The sequence below is a fragment of the Delphinus delphis genome, chromosome 13, assembly GCF_949987515.2.
Source record: "Delphinus delphis chromosome 13, mDelDel1.2, whole genome shotgun sequence".
NCBI lineage: Eukaryota > Metazoa > Chordata > Mammalia > Artiodactyla > Delphinidae > Delphinus > Delphinus delphis.
The window spans coordinates 37,228,531-37,255,740 of NC_082695.1; the positions used below are offsets into that span (position 1 = coordinate 37,228,531).

A 27,210-nucleotide genomic window follows, 5' to 3' on the forward strand; every position below is an offset into this window, starting at 1 on the left:
GTCTCAAGTTCCCTTTCTGGAAAATGGTAATAATAATATCTACCTCACAGATAGGCTTAGAATAAACCCTTGTTCCAGTAGTTGTCATGTTATGATTTAAATTTTATAAATATCTTTAATGGTTTCATAAGACTTACTGAGCATATTTAGCCATAATCTTTTAACCATTTTCTTATTTTTAGATGTTCAGATTGTTTTTAACATTTTAAATAATTTTGCAAATATAGATCTTGGGGTAGGAACTTTTATTCAAATTTAGATTTATTCCTTCTGATTGATTCCAGAAGTGGAATTAATGTATCAAAAAGAAATTTTATGACTCTTGATATGTATAATTGAATAGCTTTTCAAAAAGGCAAAAACAGTTTATGTTCCCGGCAATAACATACGGGAATTCTCATTTCATCACATCCTATCAGGGTTTTTTTTAATTTGCAAATTTAATAGGCAAAAATTGCTATCTTGTCTTAGTTTTCATGTCTTTGATTATTAATGAGGTTGAATATATTTTCAAGGTATTTTAAAACTAGTTTTGTCATTTTCCCCTTTTATGAATCATCTATTCCTGTTGACAAGCATTCCTAATCAAGCACTCTGCTTACCAAGATTTAAAATGTTCCTTAAAATGCTGTACAGCTTTGGCCAGCATGTAGCTAATGAAGTTAGAACTCTCAGCACTTTCTTCATGAGGGATGGTGAGTGTGAAATTAGGGGAAAGCAGAATGCTTACCTCTGTCATCGTTACATCTCGTTTGGAAAAATTTCCTTCATGAACACCTGGAACTACCTAAGAAGAAGGATTATACAACAAAAGATTACTAAATTCCAGCACACATTCAGCATTAATTTAATACCACATTAGTCAGGATAGGCTAAGTTGTGCTGAGGTAACAAGTTAGCCCCAGCATTCCAGTGGCTTCTTATAATTTATTTTTCACTCATGTTACATGCCCATTACAAGGGCTCTGAACCACCTAGATGCTCAGGACCCTGGCTGAGAAAGGAATATCATCTCACATGTGCTGTAGCACATGTAATAACGCATGGCTTTCTTTACATCCTCATCAGAGAAAGAGAATGGATAATCACACACAGACTCTTCTCTATCTCAGTCTAGAAATAACTCTTTTCATTTTTGTTCCCATTTCATTGGCCAGAACTTAACACATGGCACCACTTAACTGCAAGAGGAGCAAGAAAGTGTGAGTGGGCGGATGGAATATTTGGTGAGCGCTCCTGTCTGTCACAAATGTTAATGTGATGTACCAAGTTTTGTACTGAGTTTCCACAGGAAATTTACAATTTATGGTTGTATGTGTGATTTTTGTAAGAACCAGTCATCTGAAATGCATGTCGTTTACTTTCTTAATAAGTTCTCAAGGGCATATACTTTGATTTTAATAATTTACACGAAACTGTAATGACATGCAACTTGATGTAACCTTAAGAGAACTACTTTGGGGCTTCCCTGGTGGCACAGTGGTTAAGAATCTGCCTGCCAGAGAGACTTCCCTGGCGGTCCAGTGGTTAAGACTCTGCACTTCCACTGCAGGCGGCGCAGGTTCAATCCCTGGTTGGGGAACTAAGATCCTGCATGCCCCACGGTGTGGCCAAAACATTAATAAAATAAAATAAAAATAGGAGAAGAATCTGCCTGCCAATGCAGGGGACATGGGTTTGAGCCCTGGTCCGGGAAGATCCCACATGCCGCGGAGCAACTAAGCCCGTGCGCCAAAACTACTGAGCCTGTGCTCTGGAGCCTGCGAGCCACAACTACTGAGCCCATGTGCCACAACTACTGAAGCCCGTGTGCCTAGAGCCTGTGCTCCACAAGAGAAGCCACTGCAATGAGAAGCCCGCGCACCGTAAAAAAGAGCAGTCCCTGCTCGCCGCAACTAGAGAAAGCCTGCGCACAGCAACAAAGACCCAACGCAGCCAAAAATAAAATAAATAAATTTATATAAAAAAAGAACTATTTTGAAAATGTGTTCAAATAAATTTCCCTATCAAAAAAACTAAAGCAGAATATTAAGAAGCCAAATCAACACTGGTGATTTCTTAATTCTAGTTTATAAAGCTAACATAACTTTCCCCCTTTTCCTTTTGATACATGTAACACACATAAAAACTGCATAAAGCGTTTACGTCTAGTTGAATAAACAATTATAACGCTAACATGTAACTACAACCTAAAAAGCATAACTTTTTTCACCTGCTGGAATTTGTATATTTTTTTACAAAAGATTCCTCTTCAGTATGTGCTGTTTTACAAATTTGCACTTTCCATTACATGATGAAATAAGAGCCGTTTAAAGAAAAATAAGTTTTACAAGCGGTTCAGCAAAGTGGTTAAGTCCAAGGATTCTGAAGAAAAGCTGTTTGGCCTTGAATCTCAGTTCTACCATTTACTAGCTGTGCGACCTCAGACAAGTTGTTTAACTTCTCTGTACCTCATCTGAAAAATCTGTAAAACAATCATACTCACCTTATAGGTACACAGAGTATTAAATGATCTAATACACGGGAAAAGTTCTTAGAACATTGCCAGACAAATATTGAGTGCTCTTTAGCAGTGATTATTATTAGAAAAATATACCATTGAAAACCATAATTTTATTTTCTATGGAGTTTTTTGTATAGAAGTGTCTTTGTTATCAATATCAAAAATTTTAGTTAAATCAATTAATGTTACTCAGAGCCACTAGAATGGAAGCAAATTGAAGCATAGAATGGAAATCCTGACGACGATGAAAACAGTTAAATATTGGCTCTACTTTTCTAAAGATTGAAAGCATTGCTAAAATTTTTCTTAAAATTTTATTCTTTCCCTCATTCCTTACAAGAATTTTTCCTTTTTAAACTAAAAGTCTATATTTGTGAGAATGATCAAATATATCACATTATTTTACTCTCCTAGGGAATGATCTATCTAATGAAGTAATAGAGAGTCAGCAGGAATTGATAGTGGCTTTCAAAACCTTTTGACTATGGTCTACAGTTATAAACACATTTGTCATCATGACTCAAAAACACACATTTCTTAGAAAACAAACTTAGGGTTACCAAAGGGGAAAGGCGGCAGAGGGATAAATTAGGAGTTTGGGATTAACAGATACATACCACTATATATAAAATAGATAAACAACAAGGACCCTGTATAGCACAGGGAACTACATTCAATATCTTGTAATAACTTATAATGGCAAAGAATCTGAAAAAGAATGTATATATAAAAGAATATATTGACATATATATAACTGAATAACTTTGTTGTACACCTGAAACTAATGCAACATTGTAAATCGACTATACTCAAATAGAAAAAGAAAATAAACCACATCTTACATATAAGTTATACACATATATAAACACACATCATGGAAATGAAAGTTCCAAGACATATGCATCTGACTTATTAAATGCAATGCACTCTAATATTTTTTCTTCTGGTGTGTTCTATTCTGCTTTTGTTTGTTTGTTTGTTTAATGTGCTGGTTGTGACTCTCTAAACTTATTTCTCAAACCACAACCTTGTACCTTGAAAGAGAGTGAATCACTAGGATACAGAATGTCTTAGGTCAGACTGCCTAGAAGCAGAGCCTGAGATTCTGACACAGTTATTTATTAAGGGTGCTTTCAGTAAAACTTTTAGGGGGATGAGGCGAGCAAGACAGAGAAGAGGGAGATGCTAATCTGGGAGGTGGCCTTCAGGTGACCTCCAGCCTCAGCCTGATCCTGCAGGGAGCTCTGGAGCATAAGTGCCCCCAAGGACAACCCTTTGGAGAAGATTTCAGGGGTGAGCAGTTAGCAGCAGCACCAGCTGGAGTTGGTAAAGGGATCCCGGGGGATTGTTAACATTACATGCTACACAAAATATTGTACCTTCAATTGCTCTGCAGGTGATTTTTGTATCTGGGCCTTTTTAGGAGCCCACCAATACCAACCTCATCAGAAATCACTTGCCCGGTGCATTGTATATTAATGTAATATGGTGTGTGAAGGGGGTGCATCAGGGAAGAAATTCAATCACTATTTTATGTTATGCAACAGGAGTTATTGATTGCAAGTGGGAGACATGGTATAAGTGCAACTTAAGATAGCAATGTTTATATGTGAATATTAATATATAACTGTGTTTAATTTTCAAGGTAAGTCAGTAGCTTGTTGTGTCAAAAGCTAATGAGAGCTATAATTTACAGAGCTCTTGTTTTGGATAAGGAACTTATACTCATTGTTTTACAGACATTAATTTTAAGGTAGCTATTATTATTCCCATTTTCCAGATGGAAAAACTGAGGCCTAGAAGGATTCTGGAACTTTCCCAAACTTATTCAGCTGGTAAGTTTCAGAGTCAGCCTTTGATCTCAAGTTGCTTTACCTGAAAGTCTTCTCCCTTAAAAACGACATTGGCCAGGTTTCTTCATGGTTACTTGTATCAGCACTATAGCTCTAAGCAGAATTAGCCATCTCTGGATTAGAAAGTATTTTGTGTTTTAAATTGGTTTTCTTTATAGAGTTTCTTGTTTTCTAAAGACCATGCACAAGTCAGCCTGAGTACAATCACAATGGAAGTAGAATATCCTTCTAGAGCCTGTTTTCAAATTCAGATGTAATTAATAAGTAAATTAACAGAAAAATCAATGTATGCACACTTAGTCTCCATAACTGCTCTTGAGTCTCTCCATTACCTTTATGAAATTGAAGATGTTCTTGGTTCCTAGGGTCTGGTTTGCCAGTTCTGTCACCCAGCCAAACTGCTCTCTCATCTTCTCCATCAGGTATGTAGTGTCCTCCAAGTGATGCTGGGTCATCTGGAGAACCTGGGCATACTGCTGATTGGATATGTTGACCAACTCAAGGGCCTCATCTACTTTTGTGTATAGTTTAGGAACATCAGGACAGTCTAGCAAAGAAGAAAGTAACATGGTAAAGAAAAATGTATGTGGGACTTGGAGTTGGGTGTTGTGGATTTAAGTCCCAGCCCTTAAGCTTTCTACTTCCAGCCTTTTGACCTTGAGTGGGTTTTCAGCCAGGTACAATCGTCACGAATGAAATAACACTGCAGAATGCCTGCTCACAGAGCCAGCACACACTGAAGATTTAAAATGTTCCTTTTCCTTGTCTTCCTTTCCGTAGTGTCTCTGAAGGTCATTAGGGCTGCTCACTTATACTCTGATCAGGACACATGGGAGATTGTACTTTTCTGCCACCTGGAAGTTGAGCATGGCCATATTCAAAGTGATGTGTCTTACTGCTGGAGGAATCCTTTAAGAATGGTTTAGGATTTATCACCCTCCCTCCCCTGACAGTGGAACTAGTTTTGCTCCATATGGTGGAGGCTCCATTATCCTGAGTGAGGAGATGTGCAGCAGAGCTCCCATGCAAGCTGTAACTGACAAGACAGAGAGAGAGAAAGAAAGCTTTGTGTTCACAAGTCACTAAGATTCTGCAGCTCTGTGTTATTATTGCACAACAGTCCTTCTGAACTGAAACAGGGTTAAAGGAATTTATAGAGCTGCGTTGATGAGCATCTTGATACTGTGTAAAGATTATTTATCTGCAAACTACAGAAGTGTCTATGTGTTAGGGCATCTGGGATCATAAAAGATTGTTATTGTAGAAAAAGATCACAGGTTCTTTCGACTATGTCTTCTGCTGTTTACTAAGAAACCATGCCTTCAGGAAGATAGGGGTGGGGGAGAATCCACAAACCAGAAGCTAGGTGACTACCTCATCTCAAGTCTTAAAAATCAGTTATTGTTTCTTTTTGATATGTAGATATAATGCAAGATCCTCCAGCCTTCACACTTTTCCAAAATTTGTGTTGGGATCTTCAGGAAAGGGAGACCTTTGTACTTGCAGGTAAAAAAATTTGCAATAGTTTACATTTGAAAAGTAATTCAAGAAAATATTTTGAAAACAAAGAGAGTCACAGTTAACAAGATACATTATACATTTGAAAGGAGATCCAGATATTCTTTTAAAATGTCTTCATTTGCAAGTTTAGAGTTGTTAACTTTTAGAATAGTGGTGTAGTTTTGTTTTTTTTTTAATTATGGGGGAAGAAGGTGGTGAGTTACCTCATGATCTTAGGCAAGGAGAATTCTACAAGGGACACTCATTTACTCTTTTAGAGAGTGGAAAAAGATTTCCCTAAAATAAAGGTGAAACTTTGTGCAAAACACAATTGCATGAGAAAGGAAAAAGTAAAACTATCTCTATTCATAGACGACATAGTCTTGTATACAAAATATCAAGGAATACATACACACACACACACACACACACACACACACAAAACTATTAAAGGTAATAAGTCAGGGCTTCCCTGGTGGTGCAGTGGTTAAGAATCTGCCTGCCAGTGCAGGAGACATGAGTTCGAGCCCTGGTCCGGGAAGATCCAACATGCCGTGGAGCAACTAAGTCTGTGTGCCACAACTACTGATGCCCGTGTGCCCTAAAGCCTGTGCTCTGCAACAAGAGAAGCCACCAGAATGAGAAGCCTGCGCACCTCAATGAAGAGTAGCCCCGCTCACCGCAACTAGAGAAAGCCCGCCTGCAGCAACGGAGACCCAATGCAGCCAAAAATAAATAAATAAATAAATTTTGTTTTTAAAAAAGTAATAAATCAGCAAGGTTGCAGAACACAAGATCAATATACACATATCAGTTGTATTTCTATACACTAACAATGAACAAACCAAAAATGAAATTAAGAAAATTCCACTCACAATAGCATAAAAAGAACCATATGCTTATGAACAAATGTTTTAAATGAACTGTAAGACTTGTATTGAAAACTAAAACACGCTGTGAGAAAAATTAAAGATGACTTAAATAAATGGAAAAACATCTATTTTCATGAATGGGAAGACTTAATATTGTCAAGAAGGCCATACTCCACAAATTGACCTATAGATTTAATGCAATCCCTATCAAAATCTTAACTGCCCTTTTTGTAGAAACTGACAATCTGATCCCAAAATTGACATGGAAATGCAAAGGACCCATAACAGCCAAAACAATCTTGAAAACAAAGAACAACATTGGAGCATTCACACTTCCCAATTTCAAAACTTACTACAAAGTACAATAATCAAGACAGTATGGAATTGGCATAGGATAGATATATGGACAAATGGAAGAGAACTGGGAGTCCAGAAATAAGCCCTTACTTTTGCTGTCCATGGATTTTCAACAAGAGTGCCAAGACAATTCTACACAGGAAAGAATAGAGTTTTTTAACAAGTGAAACTGAGACAACGGGATATCCAATTGCAAAAGAAAGATGCTGGATCCTTACCTCATACCATATACAAAAATTAACTCAAAATGCATCACAGACTTAAATGCAAGAACTAAATATATAAAACTCTTAGAAGAAAGCATAAGCATAAACCTGTGTGACCTTGGATTGGGCAATGGTTTCTCAGATATGACACCAAAAGAAAAAAAGAAAAGAAGAAATAAAGTAGACTTCATCAAAATAAAAAACTTCCATGCTTCAAAGGACACCATCAAGAAAGTGAAAAGACAGCACATAGAATGGGAGAAAATATTTTCAAATAATATATCTGATGAGCATTTGGTATCTAGAATATGTAAAAAAAAAAAAAACTCTTACAACTCAACAATAAAAAAACAAATAACAAAATTAAAATATGGACAAAGAATTTGAATAGACATTTCTCCAAAGAAGACATGCAAATGGCCAATAAAAACATGAAAAGATGCTTGATATTATTAGTGATTAGAGAAATACAAGACAAAATCACAATGAGATACCACTTCACATCCACTCGGTTGGCTAAGATAAAAACGATGGGCAATAACAAGTGTTGACAAGGATGTGGAGAAATTAGAACCCTCATACATTTCTGTGAGAATGCAAATGGTACATCCACTTTGGAAGAGAGTTTAGTAGTTCCTCAAAATGTTAAACATAGAGTTACCGTATGACCCATATATATTTCATGGTATATACCCAAGAAAATTGAAAACATATGTCCAAACAGAAACTTGTACACAAATGTTCATAGCAACATTACTCACAATGGCCAAAAAGTAGAAACAAACCAAATATCCATCCGTTAACGAACGAATAAACAGAATGTGGTATATCCATACAATGGAATATTAAGCAGCCATAAAAAGGAATGAAGTTCTGAGAGATGCTACAGTATGGATAAACCTTGAAAAAATTATGCCAAGTTAAAGAAGTCAGTCACAAAAGACCACAAATTGTATGATTTCATTTATATGACATACCCCGAATAGGCAAAATCAGAGACAGAAAGCAGATTATTGGTTGCCAGGGGCTGGGTAGGGGAAAGGGGCGGGGAATGGGAAATGACAGCCAATGAGTATGGAGTTGCTTTTTGGGGTGAAAATGTTCTGGAATTAGATAGTGCTGATGGTTATACAACCTTGTGAGTATACTAAAAAACACTGAATTGTATACTTTATGGTATATGAACTGTATCTTAATGCTGTTACTTAAAAAAATACACTCACATGATCAGTACCTTAAGGCATTTTTTTAGTCACCGTATAGACATGAGAATGAGTGTTTCAAGAAAAGGAAGAAAGAAAACCCACATTTAGCAGGTGTCTCTTATGAAATGTGACAATATGCATCCATTAGCTTTTGTTGCACAACAAACAAATATTTATTATTTCTCATGTTTTTGTGGGTTGGTTGGACTATTCTTATGTCTGAGCTAGCTCAGCTGGGGCTGGATGGTCTAGACCCTCACATTTTGAGGGTCTCAGCTGGCATGGCTGGGACCTCTCATCTTTCAGAAGGCTAGCCTGGGCTTGATCACGCAGTGGTGGATAGGCTTCCAGTAGCAAGAGAGGACAACTTTAATTCACAAGCACATTTCAAGCCACTCACATTTGCCAATATCTTGTTGCTTAAGGACAGACCCATGGCCGAGCCCAGATTCTCAGGTTGAAAAAACAGACTCCAGCTTTTGATGGGAGGAGCTGCAAAATATTGTGGCTATTTTGTCTTTAATCTAGTGTGCATGTATCACCTTCTGCCTGTGAGAGTTTCCAGTTTATACCTGTGGTTGTCAAGCAATTATTAATATTGCCTACATCACTTTCAAAAGAGATTCAGTTTAATTGATAATTATATGGTCTCATGTAACAAAAACTGGGCTGGAGACAGACATTCCTTGGTATAAATTCCATGTGCCTACCTCCTATATTAAGAAACAAAATATAACCCAAACAGATGAACCCCCCCACTGTGACCATTCCACATCAAACTCCTTTATCTTGAAACTACTATTTTGAATTTAGGTGTATACATCTAGTACCAGTAACTGGTATGGGAAAAGAGCTACTTACAGTGAGTCCATTTAAAATTGGGACCAAAAATGTATGGTAAATAATGAAAAAAATGATTTATAATGTTTTGGAACATATTTCATTTATCTTATATTTTTCAAATATAAGATTATAATTACAGCTGTATGCTTAGTCTTAGAACAAAGAATGAGTTAAATGTTGATAAAAGAGGCAAAATCATTGTTTGACAAAACATACAAGAGTTGTTTGTAAAATACTGGAAGCAACTTAAATGTGCTTCAGCAGGAGAATGGATAAATAAATTGTAATGTGCTTACACAGACTAACATACAACAATGAATTCGTGAAATTAGAAACACACGCATTCACATGACTAAATCTCCCAAACTGTACTGAGTGAAACACCAAGGTGCAAAAGAATACATAAGCGATAACATTTATACTATTAAGAAATATTATCCAAAACTTGGAAACAATGCAGAAGAATGGCTGTGTGTCCTTTCAATGTCACATAAAGTATTGTCTAAGAGGTCCACCCAAAGATTACTTAATTCTCTAGGGAAATGATCCTTTGTTGGATTTACTGGTCACTGTTGATTTGGGCCAGACTCCACGAAATTAGATGTAAATTACAGATTGAAAAGTTGCAAATAATTTTTGTCCAGTAGAGACATAAATTATTTTGGTCTGACAGAAATCATAACTGCAAAAGTTACAGTTTTATTACCCTTCGGAACATCAACTAGTTTTATATCTAACTTTGCAATCTTACTTCAACATTCTGTCCTTGACTGTAAATACTTCAGTCTCTCCTGTACTCATTTAAACCAGCTTAATCATTCTGCTCGTTCCCTTGTTAATGGAATCAATCTTTTGAATTTTTTTTTTTTTTTTTGCGGTACGCGGGCCTCTCACTGCTGTGGCCTCTCCCGTTGTGGAGCATAGGCTCCGGACGCGCAGGCTCAGCAGCCATGGCTCACGGGCCCAGCCGCTCCAAGGCATGTAGGATCTTCCCGGACCGGGGCACGAACCCGCGTCCCCTGCATGGGCAGGCGGACTCTCAACCACTGCGCCACCAGGGAAGCCCTAAATCAATCTTAACATGCTCATTTTGTACTTGTATGAGTCATATTTTTAAGCTTAAAAGTTATACTTTGACAATATAAAAACTAAAAACATGTAAAACGTTGCTATGTATGGTATATGTGTGTATGTGTGCTATATATAAACACATGATAAAAGTATAAAGAAACACAAGGAAAACAACAAGGTCCTACTGTATAGCACAGGGAATTATATTCAACATCCTGTGATAAACTATAATGGAAGAGAATATGAAAAAATAATGTATATATATATGTATAACTGAATCACTTTGCTGTACAGTAGAAATTAACACATTGTAAATCAACTATATTTCAATAAAATAAATTTTTAAAAAAGAAATACAAGGAAATAATAAGCACCAAATTCAAAACAGAAGTTTCCTACACTGTGGGGAATATAGTCAGTGATGGTGACAAAGGTGGTTAAAAGTTACAAACTTCAAGTTATAAGATGTTAGTAATAGGGATGTAATATACAACATGATTAATATAATTAACACTGGTATATGTTATATATGAAAATTGTTAAGAGAGTAAATCCTAAGAGTTCTCATCACAAGGAAAAAATGTTTTTCTCTTTTAAAAATTTTTTTACAGGAGATGATGAATGTTTACTAAACTTACTGTGTTAATCATTTCACGATGTCAAATCATTAAATTTATAAGTGCTGTATGTCAATTATATCTCAATAAAACTGGAAGAAAAAAAACCCCAAAACGATTTCCTTATAAGGGGATAAAGAGGATGTGATGTGGAAGGGGCACCAGCGGGGGCTTCATCTATTTTGGTAATGTTTTATTTCTTCATCTAGTATTAGCCACATGTGTTTCTATTATTTTATTCTATATACATTTATCATAAATATAAAAGTTTAAATTGTATGGGAGGGCTTTCCTGGTGGCACAGTGGTTAAGAATCCGCCTGCCAATGCAGGGCACACGGGTTCGAGCCCTGGGCCGGGAAGATCCCACATGCCACAGAGCAACTAAGCCCGTGTGCCATAACTACTGAGCCTGTGCTCTAGAGCCCGCGAGCCACAACTACTGAAGTCCATGTGCCTAGAGCCTGTGCTCCGCAACAAGAGAAGCCACCGCAATGAGAAGCCCACGCACCGCAACAAAGAGTAGTCCCTGCTCACCGCAACTAGAGAAAGCCCGCGCGCAGCAATGAAGACCCAAAGCAGCCAAAAAAAAAAAAAAATTGTTTGGGAGCACATTAGGACAGCCTTTCCTCTGTGTTTTACCTTTGCAGCAATCAATTTATACTGCATGTATACTGTGTGACTTGATGTATACTGATTATTTGATGTGTTTATATTGTATTATCTGATTTCTTATATATTGTCTTTCTTTTTCCAGTTTTGTTGAGAAATAATTGACATACATCACTGTATAAGTTTTAGGTATACAACATGATGGTTTGGCTTACATATTCACAATATATTCTGAATTGATTACTGTTGTGGGTTTAGTTAACATCCATCATCTCATACAGATACAATAAAAAGAAAAAAAAATTCTCCTTGTGATGAGAACTCTTAGGATCTACTCTCTTAACAACGTTCCTATATATCACACAGCAGCTTTAGCTATGGTCATCAACTTGTACCTTACAGCCCTAGTACTTATTTATTTTGTAACTGAAGTTTGTACCTTTCAATCACCTTCTTCCAATCACTTCCCCCACACCCCCCCCCATCTTCTCTATTATCTTATGACAATCAGGGAGAGATTATTCTTCAAAGCTTTTAACTGGAAGTTACAGGAAGTTAATGATACATAGGTGGCATGTTTGAGTGGGACTATTTTTGTAAGAGGTCAGTATATTAGTGTATATTTTTCTCTTGTAAAAACTTCTGTTGTCTGTATGCAACCTTGTAACTGTGACTTGAAAAACAAACACTTGAATAATGAGAATCATGAGTACTTCAGACATTTTATTTAATCCTCAAAACACTTGTGTGAAGTAGCTATATTAATTTCATTTTCCAAATGATGAAACAGAGCTGCAGAAAGTCACGCAGGGAGCAATTCTGAAGAAATAAGACCCTCATCTGCTCTAATAAAAAGGTCCAGCGTATATTCAATCTCTTGCTTCAAATCTTAGCCACATTTTTTAGAATGTCCTTCCCTTAGGGCTTTGGCAAGGTAAAAAGCAGAAGCACAGGAATCAAAAGCTCTTCTTGGATTTTTCAAGAAAATTTGCGTTCAGACCCTAGCGGTTGGGAAGTGACTTCAGCTGGGGAGGAGAAGGGACAAGAGGGTCGGAGGAAAGGGGGAAGGGCCGGTGGAGAGAATTTTTCACCTGGGGAAGGAATGAAAGCTGCTCTTGGTCAGATCTGGGAGGAGGCGAAACGCGCTGCTCAGGGCTTGGGAGGAGAAGCTACTATCTGTATTTAAATACTAATTAGTAATTAACCCACCATCTGGAAAGAGTTAATGCCATTTAAAAAAAACTTATTTGGCAAAAAATTTGCTTACACATTTTGAAGATTTCTTCATTGGTGGTTTTCTTTCTTTGCAGTAAGAAGAAAGAAGTTACCCTGATTTGCTGAGTTCTCTTTTGCACACAAGAGTGTTCGCTTGGTCTTTAACCATAAAAATTTTTCACGGGAATAATGAGGGAATTTTTTAAAAGGGGAAAAGTAAGTTGACCTACTTTTGAATAATAAACGTTTATAAACCTGCCCTGAGCACCCCCAGACGGCAATGAGCACGCCAAAAAGAGCTTGAAGGGAAGCAAATGAATCCACGATGCCTGTAAAAGCGAGATTTGTGACCTCTGACCAGAATACAATCGAAACCCTGAGAACATAATAATCATTTACCTTCCTGTAGGTAATCCTGACATTTTTGGCATCTTGCGTGAAATTGGAAACATTCCGACGAGTTCTGGCGAAGCTCTCCGCACAGCCCTCGGCCCCGCACAGGCAATGCCGTCCTACTCAGGCCGCCGTGGGCGGAGTCTACAAGTAACAGCATTTTCACATCAGTGTCGTTAGAGAGTTTGAACTTTAAAGGCATGGATAGAATGTCATTTCTCTTTCTAACCAGCACTTGCAAAATCTTTGTTCTGTATGCAATCGTAGGAGTGCATACTGGTGCAACCAGTTACTAGGACAATTTGGCATCTATTAAAAAGTGCATGTATCGGGCTTCCCTGGTGGCGCAGTGGTTGAGAGTCCGCCTGCGGAGGCAGGAGACACAGGTGTGTGCCCCGGTCCGGGAGGATCCCACATACCGCGGAGCGGCTGGGCCCGTGAGCCATGGCCGTTGAGCCTGCGCGTCCGGAGCCTGTGCTCCGCAGCGGGAGAGGCCACAACAGTGAGAGGCCGGCGTACCGCAAAAAAAAAAAAAAAAAAAAGTGCATGTATCCTTTAATCCAGCAGTCTCATTACTGTCATTATTACTCATCATTACTATTATTACTACTTGCTTCCCCCAAACCCCACTCCCCACACAGAGGTTAATGCATATAATTTTATTTTCAGGAAGGAATCATGAAGAATTATTCATAGTAACTCTATTGGAAGAGAGACTTGATGGGGTGGGAGAAGGCAGCTTTCATTTCTTTTGTTCCTTTGTATATTTAAATTATTTTAAATTTAGTGTGTCTTATTTTTATCATTATTATTTCTGATATCATTGGGGTTAACTAGACAGGGAATTGTAAGCCACTTTTCTCTTTGGGCGTCTATTAAAATTTTTTCTAGTAATTATTTTAATTTTTTCAAGCTGTAATTCGAATGTGTATTGGAGTTCCAAAGATATTGGAAATGTCTGTTTTTTAAACTGGGTGGTAGGTATTTATTACTATTCTTTTTTGCATTTCACATATATAATGTTATAAACAGTACGTCAAAGATTTAGGAAAACATCTAAAGCAGATCAATTTTTAAGAAACTTTTTTTTTCCTGGAATAATTAACCATCCATATAAAAATGATGTAAAAAGAAGTTGTCCAACAGCAAATTGACAATTCCCAATTGAGTGTTTCACATTAGGAAAAATTTGTTATTAATTTTTAACCTGATGATATTCTGTTATATTAAATCCTTGATGTTAAAAAATGAAACATTTCGAGATAAATTGTGAAGTTTACTGGGACTTCCCTGGCGGTCCAGTGGTTAAGACTCTGTGCTTCTACAGCAGGGGGGCAGGGGTTCAATCCCTGCTCAGGGAACTAGGATCCTGCAGGCCGCGTGGCACAGCCAAAAGCAACAAACAAAAAATGTGAAGTTTATTGTTTAAAAACCTACAAGGCATTTGCTAGATCATCTGGTGGGTAAGGCAGCCATCCCCTTGGTTGAATAGGAGTCATTTTCTCCCATTCCCTATAGATTTAGTGGCATCTCCTCTCACCCCAGAGAACCCCTGTGAGTTCTACTGTAGAGCAAGTCTGCATTATGTGCTGTTAATTTTGTCTTCTCTATTAGACTCTGAGTCCTTTGAGAGAGGGGATTTGGTCTTGTCATTTCAATCTTGTCATTCTTCCATAACTTCCTCTGTCATTTCACTTAAGATATGGTAGTGCAACTGTTCACTGACCTGTTTTTCTTTCTCTGGACTAAACTCCTAAAAGTTAGGGGCTGTGTCATCTCTGTCATAATCATTGCTTATTCACAGCATCTAGATGAATACTTGGTATATTCAAGGATGGCAAATTGAGGGCTATCTAAACCAATTCCCCATGCTATACTCATGAGAGTAGCCCATCGCCTACCTTCGGCCATGCCAGAACAGAGCCTGAGGGCCCTTCTAGGCAGTTACTTCTAGTAAATCATCTACCCTCCCAACTTGCCTGTTTCCCCCATGGGAAAATTAAGGACAGCAAAATTCTCCAGGGCAGGATTAAAACCCAGAACTCCCAGCTCCCAGCACCCAGCACTGTGTGAAGCTGCTACACCACAGTTTTACTGAATGGATCTCATCTATTCTCTCTAGGGATTTGTAAGCCAAGGGAGGACAACTGCAAAAGCTATCTTATTCTGTTTCAACAGATTCAGCAACTGAAGTCTAGAAAGAACAAAGTGGGAAAGAAATTCTTTCATATGGAGACTAAAATGAAACAACAATCAATAAATTTAAAAAATATATTAAACAAGATATTTCATATTTTTATCACCTTTTTCCTTTTAACAGTGTTCATTATTCAATTTTAGCTACTTTTCTAATTTTGGCTCTTAGGATGATCATGACAAATAAAGCCTATCTGTGAAGGCTGCCAGATACTAGTTTACACTCAGAAGATATTAACCACTGTAATTGACAGGAGGCAGCTTTCCTAGTGCTATTGTAACAGATTCCACAGATTTAGTGGTTTGAACAACATAGATTATTTCACAGTGCTATAGGTCAGAAGTCTGAAGTGGGTCTCAGTGGGCTAAATGAAGGTGTTGGCAGGGCTGTTCTTTTCTGGAGGCTCTAGGGCAGAATCCATCTCCATGCCTTTCCAGAGTCTGGAGGCCCCCCCCCGCCCCCCCCCCCCCCCCCCCGTTGCCTCCTGTTCCCCTTCCTCTATCTTCTAAGCTGGCAAAGTAGGGACAAGTTCCTCTCGTGAGGTTGTCTCTATTGATTCTTTTCTGCCTCCTTCTTCTACTTTTAGGAGCCCTTGTGATTTCACTGGAGCCACCTGGACAACCCCAAATACTCTCCCTATTTTAAGGTCAGCTGATTAGCAACCTCAATTCCATCTGCAACCTTACTTTCCCCTGCTGTGTAACCCAACATTTTCACAGGTCCTGGGGATTAGGATTTGGGTATCTTTGGAAAGCTATTATATTATTCTGCCTACCGCAAGGGACAAAGGTTTATTCTCATTAGGTGGATTTTCTAGGGGCAATAGGTTTATTCCTCACCTACCACCAGTCCAGAAAAGTGATGGAAACTACACGCAAATACCCCACAGCCCCTGCCTGCCTATTTTTGGTAAACTGTCCTCATGTACTCATCTGGGAAGAGAATCTGTTGAACTTGCTGTCTGGTTAGGGTAGGGACACTGGAGAGAGAAGAGTATAAAGGTGTAACAAAGGCTTTTTTTGTTTGCTGTTTTGTTTTTACTTTCTGCACTTGCAGGGGACCCTGGATCTCTAGATTATCACTGAGGTGATGGTGGTGCAAGGAAGGAATTGACTAGTTTAGGTTCCTCATGTAAGTGGGATATAATATTTGTCCTTCTGTGTCTGGCTTATTTCACATAGCATAATGTCCTCCAGGTTCATCCATGTTGTCACAACTGGCAGGATTTCTAGAAGGAGCCCGTTTCATTTTTTGTTAGAGAAGAGCATCCCTGTCCTTGACTTAATGTTCCATAGAGATATGTCCAAGGAAACACAGATTCTACCTGTGGCCCCCACGGCAACTCTCATTTCTGAGATGCTGCCTCCCAGCTCTCCACAGAAGCCCAAAGAAGTTACCTCCTTCTGCCTTAACAACATAAAGCAGCATTGCTTTCTCCAATATGGAATATCAGAGGGCATGAGTGGTATTGGTAGAAGGCGATTATTATCATTTACAGAAATTTCTCTATCATGTCTCTGAGTATTTTCTCTGGTTTTGTGCATAAAAGATGTGATCTAAGGGATTACAGTAGTGATGCAGAGGAGGTCCTGGAAGGCACTAAATATGACCTGGTTTTACATGGCACTAAGCTTTCTCCCCAAACTGGAAGTTGAGGAGCCTGGACTGATTTTAAAGAAACCCCATGGTGTTCAAGCAGAATAGAGCCAAGCATCTGCCTGAGTTTTAATAAAGGAGGCAACTGTCTTTTTCAAGTTCTTACCTTACCAGCATTTTCTTTCTCAGCTTTGAAAATTTGCTTTAGAAATAGAGAACAGCCCCACAGAGCTCTCAACAAAGATGGGAGAAGGCTAGTGTTTGGCAGACCTCAAAGCTTTTTCTAAGAGGCTGTGAGACTTTGATCATCCATAAACCATCACTCTCAGAAACATTGTACAATGACTTAGAAATGGCTACCATTTCCAAAGTTAAATAAAACTCAACTTTAGTACAGATATCTAAATAATCTTTTAATACTTGCCTTTGTCTTGTTTTGATAAATCCTCGATTGCCTTCAGCATCTCAGTAACTGTTGCACTGACACTTTGATAAATAGAGAGACTGAAATTACAAAACAGCTGGAAGAAGCTGGGAATGTCCCAGCTTTGCACAGGATGTGCTTTTTTTGCTGGCTCTTTGGAAAAAGCTGGAAAAAAGTAAGGCTCCATGAAGTCTGTATCTGACATGAAATACGATTGAAAAGCCTGGTCAAATTCTTGCTGCATCTGTTTGAAGACGTCAAAACTCCTGTTATAGAGAAATCCCACATCCACAGTCAGTTGGCTGAACATGTTCTCTATCTGGGTCAGTTGTGCATCTTCCTCAACGAACTTCTCACCGATGGGAAGGTCTTTTTCATTATCTTCATGGAAAGGAAACAGAAACTGATATATCTTCCCGAAAAAATGTTCAAGCTGTGGGGTGGGATGGGGGACAGAAATGAAATAAATTGATTTTCTTTTGGACTATTTTTTTATTGTGAATTTTTATGTCAACTTACAAGTAGTCATTCCAAATCAAGAACAGTTCTGGGCAAACTAGGAAAAGGTGATCCACTTTAAGATAATTTATTAACATTCATGTACCTGGCTTTGGCTTTGACCATGGAAATAGGGTCTGAAGTTCCTCCTGGTTTCTGTTTGTCTACCAAGGCCTAAGAAGGCCAAGTTTTCAATATTATTGACAAGCCACAGTCCTGATGTACTGGTTGGCATGCATGGTTTTAGACCGTGCAGCCTGAAAACTGTGAAGAAGGCTCTTGTCTTTCACCTCTGCCTTAGTTCTTTTTTTTTTTTTTCTTCAGTGGCATGCTATTCATGTCTTTATGCTCTCCTCTCTCTCATCTCATAAATTAGTCCAGGGAAAAGATCAACACATTCACACTGAACTATAGATGCTTAATACAGCTAAATAGGTTACTTCGAGATGTTACATATTACCGGTGATCAAAGCCCTCCTTGGCTGTAGTCAAAGGAATGAAGCTCTAATTATAGAATTTCCCATTCAGGGGGAGATCTTCCAGCAGTCACACCATGTTCTACTTCATCTATGTGACACATAAGTTCGTGCCAGAACACAGTTGCCCTTGTATGATAGTGATATGACCCTGTTGTATGTTTTGGAATGTAGCAACCATCAAACATCACTGTGGGAGCACTCCTCACCCCTGCTCAAGGGCTGTTCAAAGAATTCTCCAGGGATTCTTAGAAGACTCATGCCTTTCTCAAAAAGTAATCTGGGTGGATCATCTGCCTCTCCCTCTGCCAGCTTCTGTTTACCTGAACCCAGCCACAAAAATGAAACTTCAAAGGCCCAAGAAATTGTCATAAGGTCACACAAAAGGTGCAGATAGGAATGGTCTCCAAAGCTCCTGACTTCCAGCCAGTGCTCATTCCAGTATACTCTGGTATGTTAGAGAGTGGCTATAAAAATAGAGCAGATGCAATTAACAGTGGAGGCAAATTAACTTGGCATATGAATTATCCTAGGGGTTGTTCCTTCTGTAATTGGGGAAGGCATTGCCAAGCCAGGCGCAGACTCTGATTACTGCATGCTCTGATATGGAGAGGGGAATTTCTCTGCATTGCCTACTCAGCCCACTTCTTGAAGGGGAAGGGAAATTCAGGCCAAGAGAAGAGGAGCCTTTTATGGGTCAGAGCTCATCCTAATCAGGTCACCACCCTCTGTGATTCCCTCTGCCCAGAAAAGAGCCAAAGAGGACAAAAAAGAAAACATGCCAGTCCTACAGGATGTGCATGGATTGGGGTAAAGGGGACGTGAATGTGGGTACGTGTGTGCACGGGCATGTGTGTGCTGCCACAAGAGGGCAAGCCCGTTGAAGGAGAGACTCAGGAGGCAGAGGACGCCTTCAAAGGCTTGGCCTCCAGAGAAAACATTAAAGCAGGTTGAAATCAGAGACTATAATACTATTATTCAGAATGCAATTCAGCAAACATTTATTGAATGCCTACAATGCTTAAATGAAGGCAGATAAGATATGGTTCCTGCCCTCAAAGAGCTTACAATCTAGTGGGAATGTGTTCATAAATAACAAATACAAGGCAGAAAGAGTCAGGGTGTTTCTAAGAGATACACAGTGTCCTGAAAGGGAGGGCAAGAACTGGATGGCTGTTCTAACTTAAAAATTATATATCCACAAGTGATTCATACATAAGCATGAATGCTAGATTCTAGGTTGCAAAAGGCCAACATCAGATCATCTATATCTATTCTAAATATTAACATAAGTTAATTTTTAAAAGTAAGCTGAAGCACATACCTTAAGAACTTAGAAACCTTGAGCTCTATTTTTCCCTTACCTTGTTTTTCATAGAGGACCAACTGTTTGGGCAGGTTGTATAAAATCTCATGCAGTTACTTTCCAGGCAAGATTTGCATTCATCCCAGGAACCTGTCAAAGACACCTGGCATAGCCTTTCTTCCTCTTCTAGATGTTCTTGAACTTCATTCATAAGTTTCAGAGCCTCCTAATTAAAAAGTAGAAACACACACCCTATTTCCATTTCATGACTCTATGTGTTGTACCTTGGTTGATTTCACTCTTTACAAAATGTGCGTATTCTAAACTAAACCTCTGGGAATTCCCTGGTGGTCCAGTGGTTAGGACTCGGCACTCTCACTGCCAAGGGCCCGGGTTCCACGATCCCTGGCCGGGGAACTAACATCCCACAAACCCTGTGGGACAGCCAAAAATTAAAACAAAAACAAAAAATACTAAACCTCATTCCTTCTTCAAGCCCTTAGCATCTGACAGTTCTACCCTGGAGCTTTCTGTTAACTTAAGAGCACTGCTTGATCTCTATTGAAGACCAGGCAGTTCTTATTCACCTGTTCATTCGTACAGTCAACAGCTATTTATTGAGTGCTTGCTATGGGATGGACATTCACTGCCTGTGGGTGAAGCAACAGTGAAGACACAGCCCCATCTCTGCTGAATGACTGTAACTGATCTGTTTACTTGTCTGTATTCACTTCTAGTCCTTGAAGGATGTGGAAGATGGGTTTTTAAGGCTTACAAAGTTGATACATTTATTTCCTTCATTTATGCTGCTTTTAATTTTTGTATGTTCTTAAACACTGCAAGGAAGCACAATTCTTGTGTATCAAATCAAATCTTGTATATCAAATTCCTGTGTACTGTATATCACAATTCTTGTAGTGAGTTGCATTCTAATGGCAAAGATGCTGTATTCTGAGGGGCTTCGTTCTTCTCATCCACATTCCAAGCACTCCCCCTTGTGGTGCCTGCTGTACTCGGCCAGGTCCCGCCCAGCAGAAGTGACACCTGTCCCTGAGAACGTCAACCCTGCCCCCAGAGCTCCCCCCAGGCCAGCCCCACGTAGACCCCACCCCCACCCCTGTCTCCCTGCAAGTGTGGGCTTCTGCAGACCGGCTCCCTCCAGGCCTGAGAAGTAGTTCAGGGGATTTAGGGGATATAATGGACCTGTCCATAAGGAGAAAGCCTCAGAGCGGATGAAGACTCCCTTGAGTGAAAAAAAACACGAGGGAGCACAGTTTCTAACACCAATGTAGTATGCACTTTTACCTACGGGAAAAGAAAAAGAAATCACCCTTTCCTGGCATATTAAGTCCAAAGAAACACCTGGGCACTGACAATCCCCCCACATTTCCTCTGCAGGGCTCGGATTTTTTCAGCTGCTCTCATGGTAGAATCCTGGGGCTAAGCTGGGTGTCATTTGCTACGTCCCACATAAGAAACCTGGCAGGGCTCCAGTCCGCCAAATGCACCTCGTGATCCAGACAGGTTTAACTTGTCTCTTTGGGCTTTGCAGAACAATTTTGGAATCCAACAACTTCTCAAGAAAGGTTGCCTCACCAGGACAGGCAACAGTACTGCCCAGATTTTCTCAATCAGTCTTTTAAATATTCTGCCCATTGTCACTATAAACCGAAATCCCAATATTTCCAATTACAAACTACACTCACTGTGGACCCTTGGGCAAATTATTTAACATCTCTGAGCCCCTGTCTCCTTCTTAGCAAATAGGAATAACTGTAGGATCTACCTCTTAAGGTTTCGTATTAAGTGAGATGAGCAAGCAAGGCACATAGTCCGTAATCATCTGATTTCCTTCCACTCACCTCCAAGAGTGTAACAAGAACCAATGATCAAATCACATGGCCCAAGTTTTGGTACTGAAATGTTGCCATGGAGGAAGAAGGTCTCTGGTTTAGGAATGCCTTGTCCATGCCTTCTGCTTCCCCCTAAATGTCCCACCCAGCGATAGATTCCATACTTAGAACTCTCTTCCTGCAGTTCAAAGTCCCACACAAACCTGGATGGGGGTGTGGGGTGTGGGGAATCACTTGAAGCTGCTTTAGGGTTTCCCACTTTAGTAAGAGCAAGTTTCAGATGCTCCCACTAAATATAAATAGGGAGAAGCTGATGAGGAGGATCGAGATTACACTGGATCACCTGAGGATGGGATGTGTTTTGTTCTGGGAGACTTGGGGGCACCCACCCCATATTTGTCAATTCGTGATTTGTGTGAAGTATCCTTTACTTTAGATTGAAAATAATTTTAGGGAGGGAAACTCAGGGTTAAACAGGTGTTTCCTTTTTTTTTTTTTTTTTTTTTTTGCGGTACGCGGGCCTCTCACCGCTGTGGCCTCTCCCGTTGCGGAGCACAGGCTCCGGACGTGCAGGCTTAGCGGCCATGGCTCACGGGCCTAGCCGCTCTGCGGCATGTGGGATCCTCCTGGACCGGGGCACGAACCTGTGTCCCCTGCATCAGCAGGCGGACTCTCAACTACTGCGCCACCAGGGAAGCCCGGTTTTTCCTTTTTGAAATGAATTTTTAAATGAATACCCAAACCTTAAGAGTATAATTCAATGATTTTTTAAAAAATAAAATAAGTACGTCTTAAGAAATAATAAAAATTCTACTAGCTCCTGGGATTCTTCAGGGTCAGAAATGGAACTAACACTTGTTAACCTGACTTACAGCAAGCATTCTTTCCATAGCATGTGCTCCCTCCTTGGCTTGCCAGGAGGCCCGGGAAAGGGAGAAAAACAGAAAGTCACTGGGTCTTCCACAGGCACACCACCAGTGGACTTTGTCCTGGGTCAGTCATGACAGGGTTACAACATTGTAAAGCAACCATACTCCAGTAAAAATTTAAAACAACAACAACACCACATTAATTAACATCTCAAAACTCAGTTTCCTTAGCTGTAAAATGAAAGTGATGGTTTACTCAGATGTTGGAAGGACTGCAGGTGATAATGTGTTTTATAAAGGGCCTGTGAATGATATCTAGTGTGGTTATTCCCGGTGGCCAGACTCACAAGCCCACCAGGGAAGAACACAGCTAGAGGGGCTTCCACATTTTCCTCATGAGGAGCTGGTTTTCATTTCCTCAAGGTCTTTTGATCTCTGCCAAAAGGGAGGAGGGCTTCCAGCTGCTGGTCAAGCAATCTCCTTTCCTCGACAGGGGCCCTGTGTGGTGCAGGGAGAGGGATGGCTGCAAAATCAACCAGCTGGTGACAGGCTGACTACAGCTTTGGGGTCCCAGCCTGTGATGTAGCCCTGCTCCAATGGATCAGGGGACACCCAGTGGCCACCGTGAATTCCAGCAGCTCCGGAGCTTGGCAACCCCCAACTTTATAGGTCTACAGGTCTAGGTGTAGATCAAGGTCTAGAGAAGAGATATTAGAACTTGTATTTGTGTTTTTTAAATTTAAAAATCAACTATGGAAAGGAGAAATGGGGGGTTGTTTAATGGGTATAGAGTTTCAGTTTTGCAAAATGGGATGAATTCTGGAGATTGGTTGTCCAATAATGTGAGTGCATTTAAAAATATATATTTCTTTATTTATTTGGTTGAGCCGGGTCTTAGTTGCAGCTCGCTGGTCTTAGTTGTGGCATGCATGCAGGATCTAGTTGCCTGGCCAGGGATCAAAGCCGGGACCCCTGCATTGGGAGCATGAGTCTTAACCACTGCGCCACCGGGGAATTACTGTGAATGTATTTAATACTGTTGAACTGTACTCATAAAAGTGGTTAAGATGGCAAATTTTATGTTATGCATATTTTACCATAATTAAAAATGTTTTCATGAAAATAAAATTGAAAAGTAATTTACTCCCAATTTTAAAATTTAAAATATTTTCCAAATTATTTTTATAGTTTTGATATTCTCTATAAGGGTATGTTGGAAAATAAATTTAAAAATTTTTTAACTGTTCTGAGTGTTATGTTAATGGTTAATGATATTAAACTATGAGCCATGCAATGTCTATAATTTAGAAATGTATTGAGCTTTATACTGTAACATATGAACAGTTTTTAATATGGCCCATAGACATTTGAATATAATGTATATTCTCCATTGATAAGATACATAGTTTGGACAACAACTATTTTTTTTTTGTTTTTTTATTTTTTAACATCTTTATTGGGGTATAATTACTTTACATGGACAACAACTATTAAGTTAAGGTATTTGAATTAAAAAAATTGATGAGGCTGATGTACTATTTCACATGCACTGGTGCTTGTGTCAGGCCATTGTGTGTGGCTAGCTGTGCGTGAGGACCCTGCGGAAGAGACACTGGTTGCCTCTCTCTGTTCACTTGGAGCCAATTGCAATGACTTGCCATTTAAGAGAACTCAGGTAAATGATGTTTTTTAACTACTTTTAACTAAACTAGCCCTCACAAAATGAACAGGAGGCTTTAAAAGTTTCTTGGAAAAAACCCCCAGCAGATTAAAAAATATGAATAACTTAAGCTCAAGTAGATAAGAAGCAAATGGCAGGGCTGCCACTTTTTCATTACAAGCTCTTTGGCCTTGTGTCAGTAAAAATATGATGATCTAATCAGATTTGGCAATAAGCTAAAATATTTTCAAAATATCTAGATGATTTGAAATATGGACTTACACCTACCCAAGCTAATGATGATCCCTAACTGCCTTCTGTGCCTTGAGATAATAACGGTAGCAATTCATGTGTCTAATTTAATAAATTAATTAAAATGCATATATTCAGGAGTGGATGCTAACAATAATTATGGTAATAGGGATGGGAAAGAAAAAAACTTTGGAGGCCACTGATGTAGCCAAAAACTCCCAGACACTTTTGACACAATATTCCAACTCAAAAGGCACCAATAAAGCATTTTTAAGAAAGCAACACTTCCCAAACAAAGCCGAATCCCCCAAATTCCCGAGTTTGGAGGCCAGCGAAGGCCTGATCTACAAGGAATATCTTCTTTGGAGAAATTTGAAATTTTCTTCAAACTCTTCCTCCAGTAAGGGCTGCTCTCCAGAAAATCTATGATTAGGGTAAATAAGTAATTCCTCCAGTGCACTCAGACATGCACTATTTATGGTCCAGATATAGTTAAGGACAGGTGTGATTTTCAATGACTGTACCTGCTTTTCTTCTCTGCATTTCTTCAGGGTTCTCATTAGGTTGCTATGTTCCTCCTCTCTTCTTTCCATCAGGATTTTCATTTGCTTCATGCCAGTCAAAGCCTTCTTCACCTCTTCATCTATATCTATCTCCCCAGCCTTGGAAAAACCTAAAAGATTACGATGTAGTTGTAGTTTTTTCTTTTGAGATCTGATCAGATTACAATGTATCAGAATACAATGAGTTCGCCAACTTTTCATGTTCCCCCAGCAGAGGCTTAATTGTTTTTTTTTTTTAACAGCATCAAACTTTGAAAGCAGATCACAATGATTTGGGCTGTCAGCTGCCACATGGACATGGCTACCACCCAGGTGATATCTTCTGTTCCTCACTTCTGAACTGCTAGCCAAGTCAGAGTTCATTTAACCCTATTCTTATCATTTTCCTCAGGGCCTGTTTTCATTTATCCAATTGTTTTTCTTTCCCTTAAAACTCAAGTGTGTTTATATTAGAAGAAAACATTGAATTTTCTTCACAGACAATTTATATTAAATGCCCAACTGGGAACCTTAAACAGAGTGAACAATTTCCTTTTCTTTCAGCTTCAGTTACCTTCCCAGGAGGCATAAAACCTAGAAAGCATCTTGTATAATGCAAGATTCTTTAATAACCTACTGGACATCTCTTACACCCCTTTAATAAGCCTTTAGCGAGTATGAAATTCATGGTTTGTCATTCTCTCTTCACAATAGCCAATGTGGCCACCAGAGGAGCTTAATCTGGCCTCCAAATTTAATTACAGATCCCCAAAAAAGAAACGTTTAAACTAATTTATTTTCCTGTTAAGTACTCAAAGCATATCTCATCAAGCAAAGGCCACAAGTTAATGAGCACAGACCAACCAGATTCAATGTCATTATAACCCATTCTTTCACTATCTCAAGAATAACTGCATGGATTACTTTAATTGTTTAAATTTTTCAAATGCTAGAAAAGAATTTCACTGTTCATTAAAACTGTGCTCAGAGGACACCAAACATCTGGATGAGACCAAGCAATGCAACTCAAAACGTTGGCAAGTTTTATCTCTGTGATGGCAAACATCTGGATATGTGGACCATTCTCAGAGACGCATTTGGAATTTTCTATTTTTATCCAGATGCTTGGCGTCTTGTCTACTTGGCTTAAGTGCCTGGAGAACATCTCACCGTGAAACTAGAGGGCATCCTGAATACGGTTATCTCTCAACTGTAAATCACCGTAAATGCCTGCAGGACATGCAAACAGGCAAACGGGACACAGCGCAGATAAAAAAACCAAACATTACCCTTCAGGCCTCCATGGATAGCAGTTTTGTCCTTCCACGTAGGTGCACAGTGACAATCTTTCAACCACAGCAGATACACAATAAACACCAAGAGTGGCAGCTTCATGTTTCCGTTGTGACTGCAAAGGAAAAATAAACCTGCATCAAATGCCTTAGGTTAAGTTAGTTTCTACTGGCATCAATTGAAAACACATGGTGATCCAAAGCATTTTTCTGTCAGTTTTTCTTTATGACTTTAGACAATGTATGCTGATATGGCTGAGACATAAGGAAACCTGAAATCTAAATAAATTTTTAAAAAAGACAACCCAAGTCCCTATTTTGTTTACATTCTTCCTGACAGTTAAATAAGGTCATCATCTGAAGCATTTGAAATTCAGGGCAACCAATAGCATGGATAACAGCCCCATAGAATCCAAACTACATTTTATTTCCTTGTCAACAGTAAATATCCCCAAACACAGAATTAGGTATGTCAAAGGGACTGTTTTTTTCAAAATTCAGAGTCCACAAGTAAGTTTTAACCTAAATGGCTTACTACTTATTTTTTTATGAAAGCAAAAACCCCTCAGATTTTTCTCATACATCTTATAAAGTCCATCAGGATGTATGAATCATGCACAGTTAAATTTGTTTCTTCTCAGATAATAAATTTCCTTTTAAATTTAATTTGATAAATATTAGTTGCAAACATTCCAAATAAAAATGTATGCTTTCATAAAGTTATATCTATAAAATAACTTAGATTATCTTAATTCCTCCCAAAGGGGATATTTATCTGCTTTATGTATATTTGTTATTTAAAAAAACTCCATTATTTAATCAACATTTGGGGTATCTTTTAAAAATACTAGTATTTACAAAGCTATCACATTTTATATCTACAGTTATCATTTGGACTAATTCTCTTTCTATTAAGACCCTATTTACCAAATGAAGTTTTAATATATTTACCACCAACTTTGCAGGCTCTCCCCAGTGAGGTTGTCACCAGCTTCTGGA

General features: G+C 38.9%; 1 protein-coding gene and 1 non-coding gene across 2 annotated transcripts; one reads left to right on the forward strand and one right to left on the reverse strand.

Moving 5' to 3' along the window:
• Positions 1–598: 598 nt before the first annotated feature.
• CLUL1 (clusterin like 1) lies at positions 599–26,320 on the reverse strand. The gene is made up of 7 exons (XM_060029508.1): positions 26,209–26,320; positions 24,902–25,050; positions 19,802–19,969; positions 17,464–17,896; positions 13,253–13,390; positions 4,689–4,903; positions 599–787 (listed from the first exon to the last, which is right to left on the reverse strand). Exons 1-7 carry the CDS (start codon positions 26,312–26,314, stop codon positions 599–601), a joined length of 1,398 nt encoding a protein of 465 aa, XP_059885491.1. The 5' UTR covers positions 26,315–26,320.
• On the forward strand, positions 20,085–20,160 carry TRNAE-CUC (transfer RNA glutamic acid (anticodon CUC)). The gene has a single exon. It is a non-coding gene; the product is annotated as a tRNA-Glu (tRNA).
• Positions 26,321–27,210: the final 890 nt, after the last annotated feature.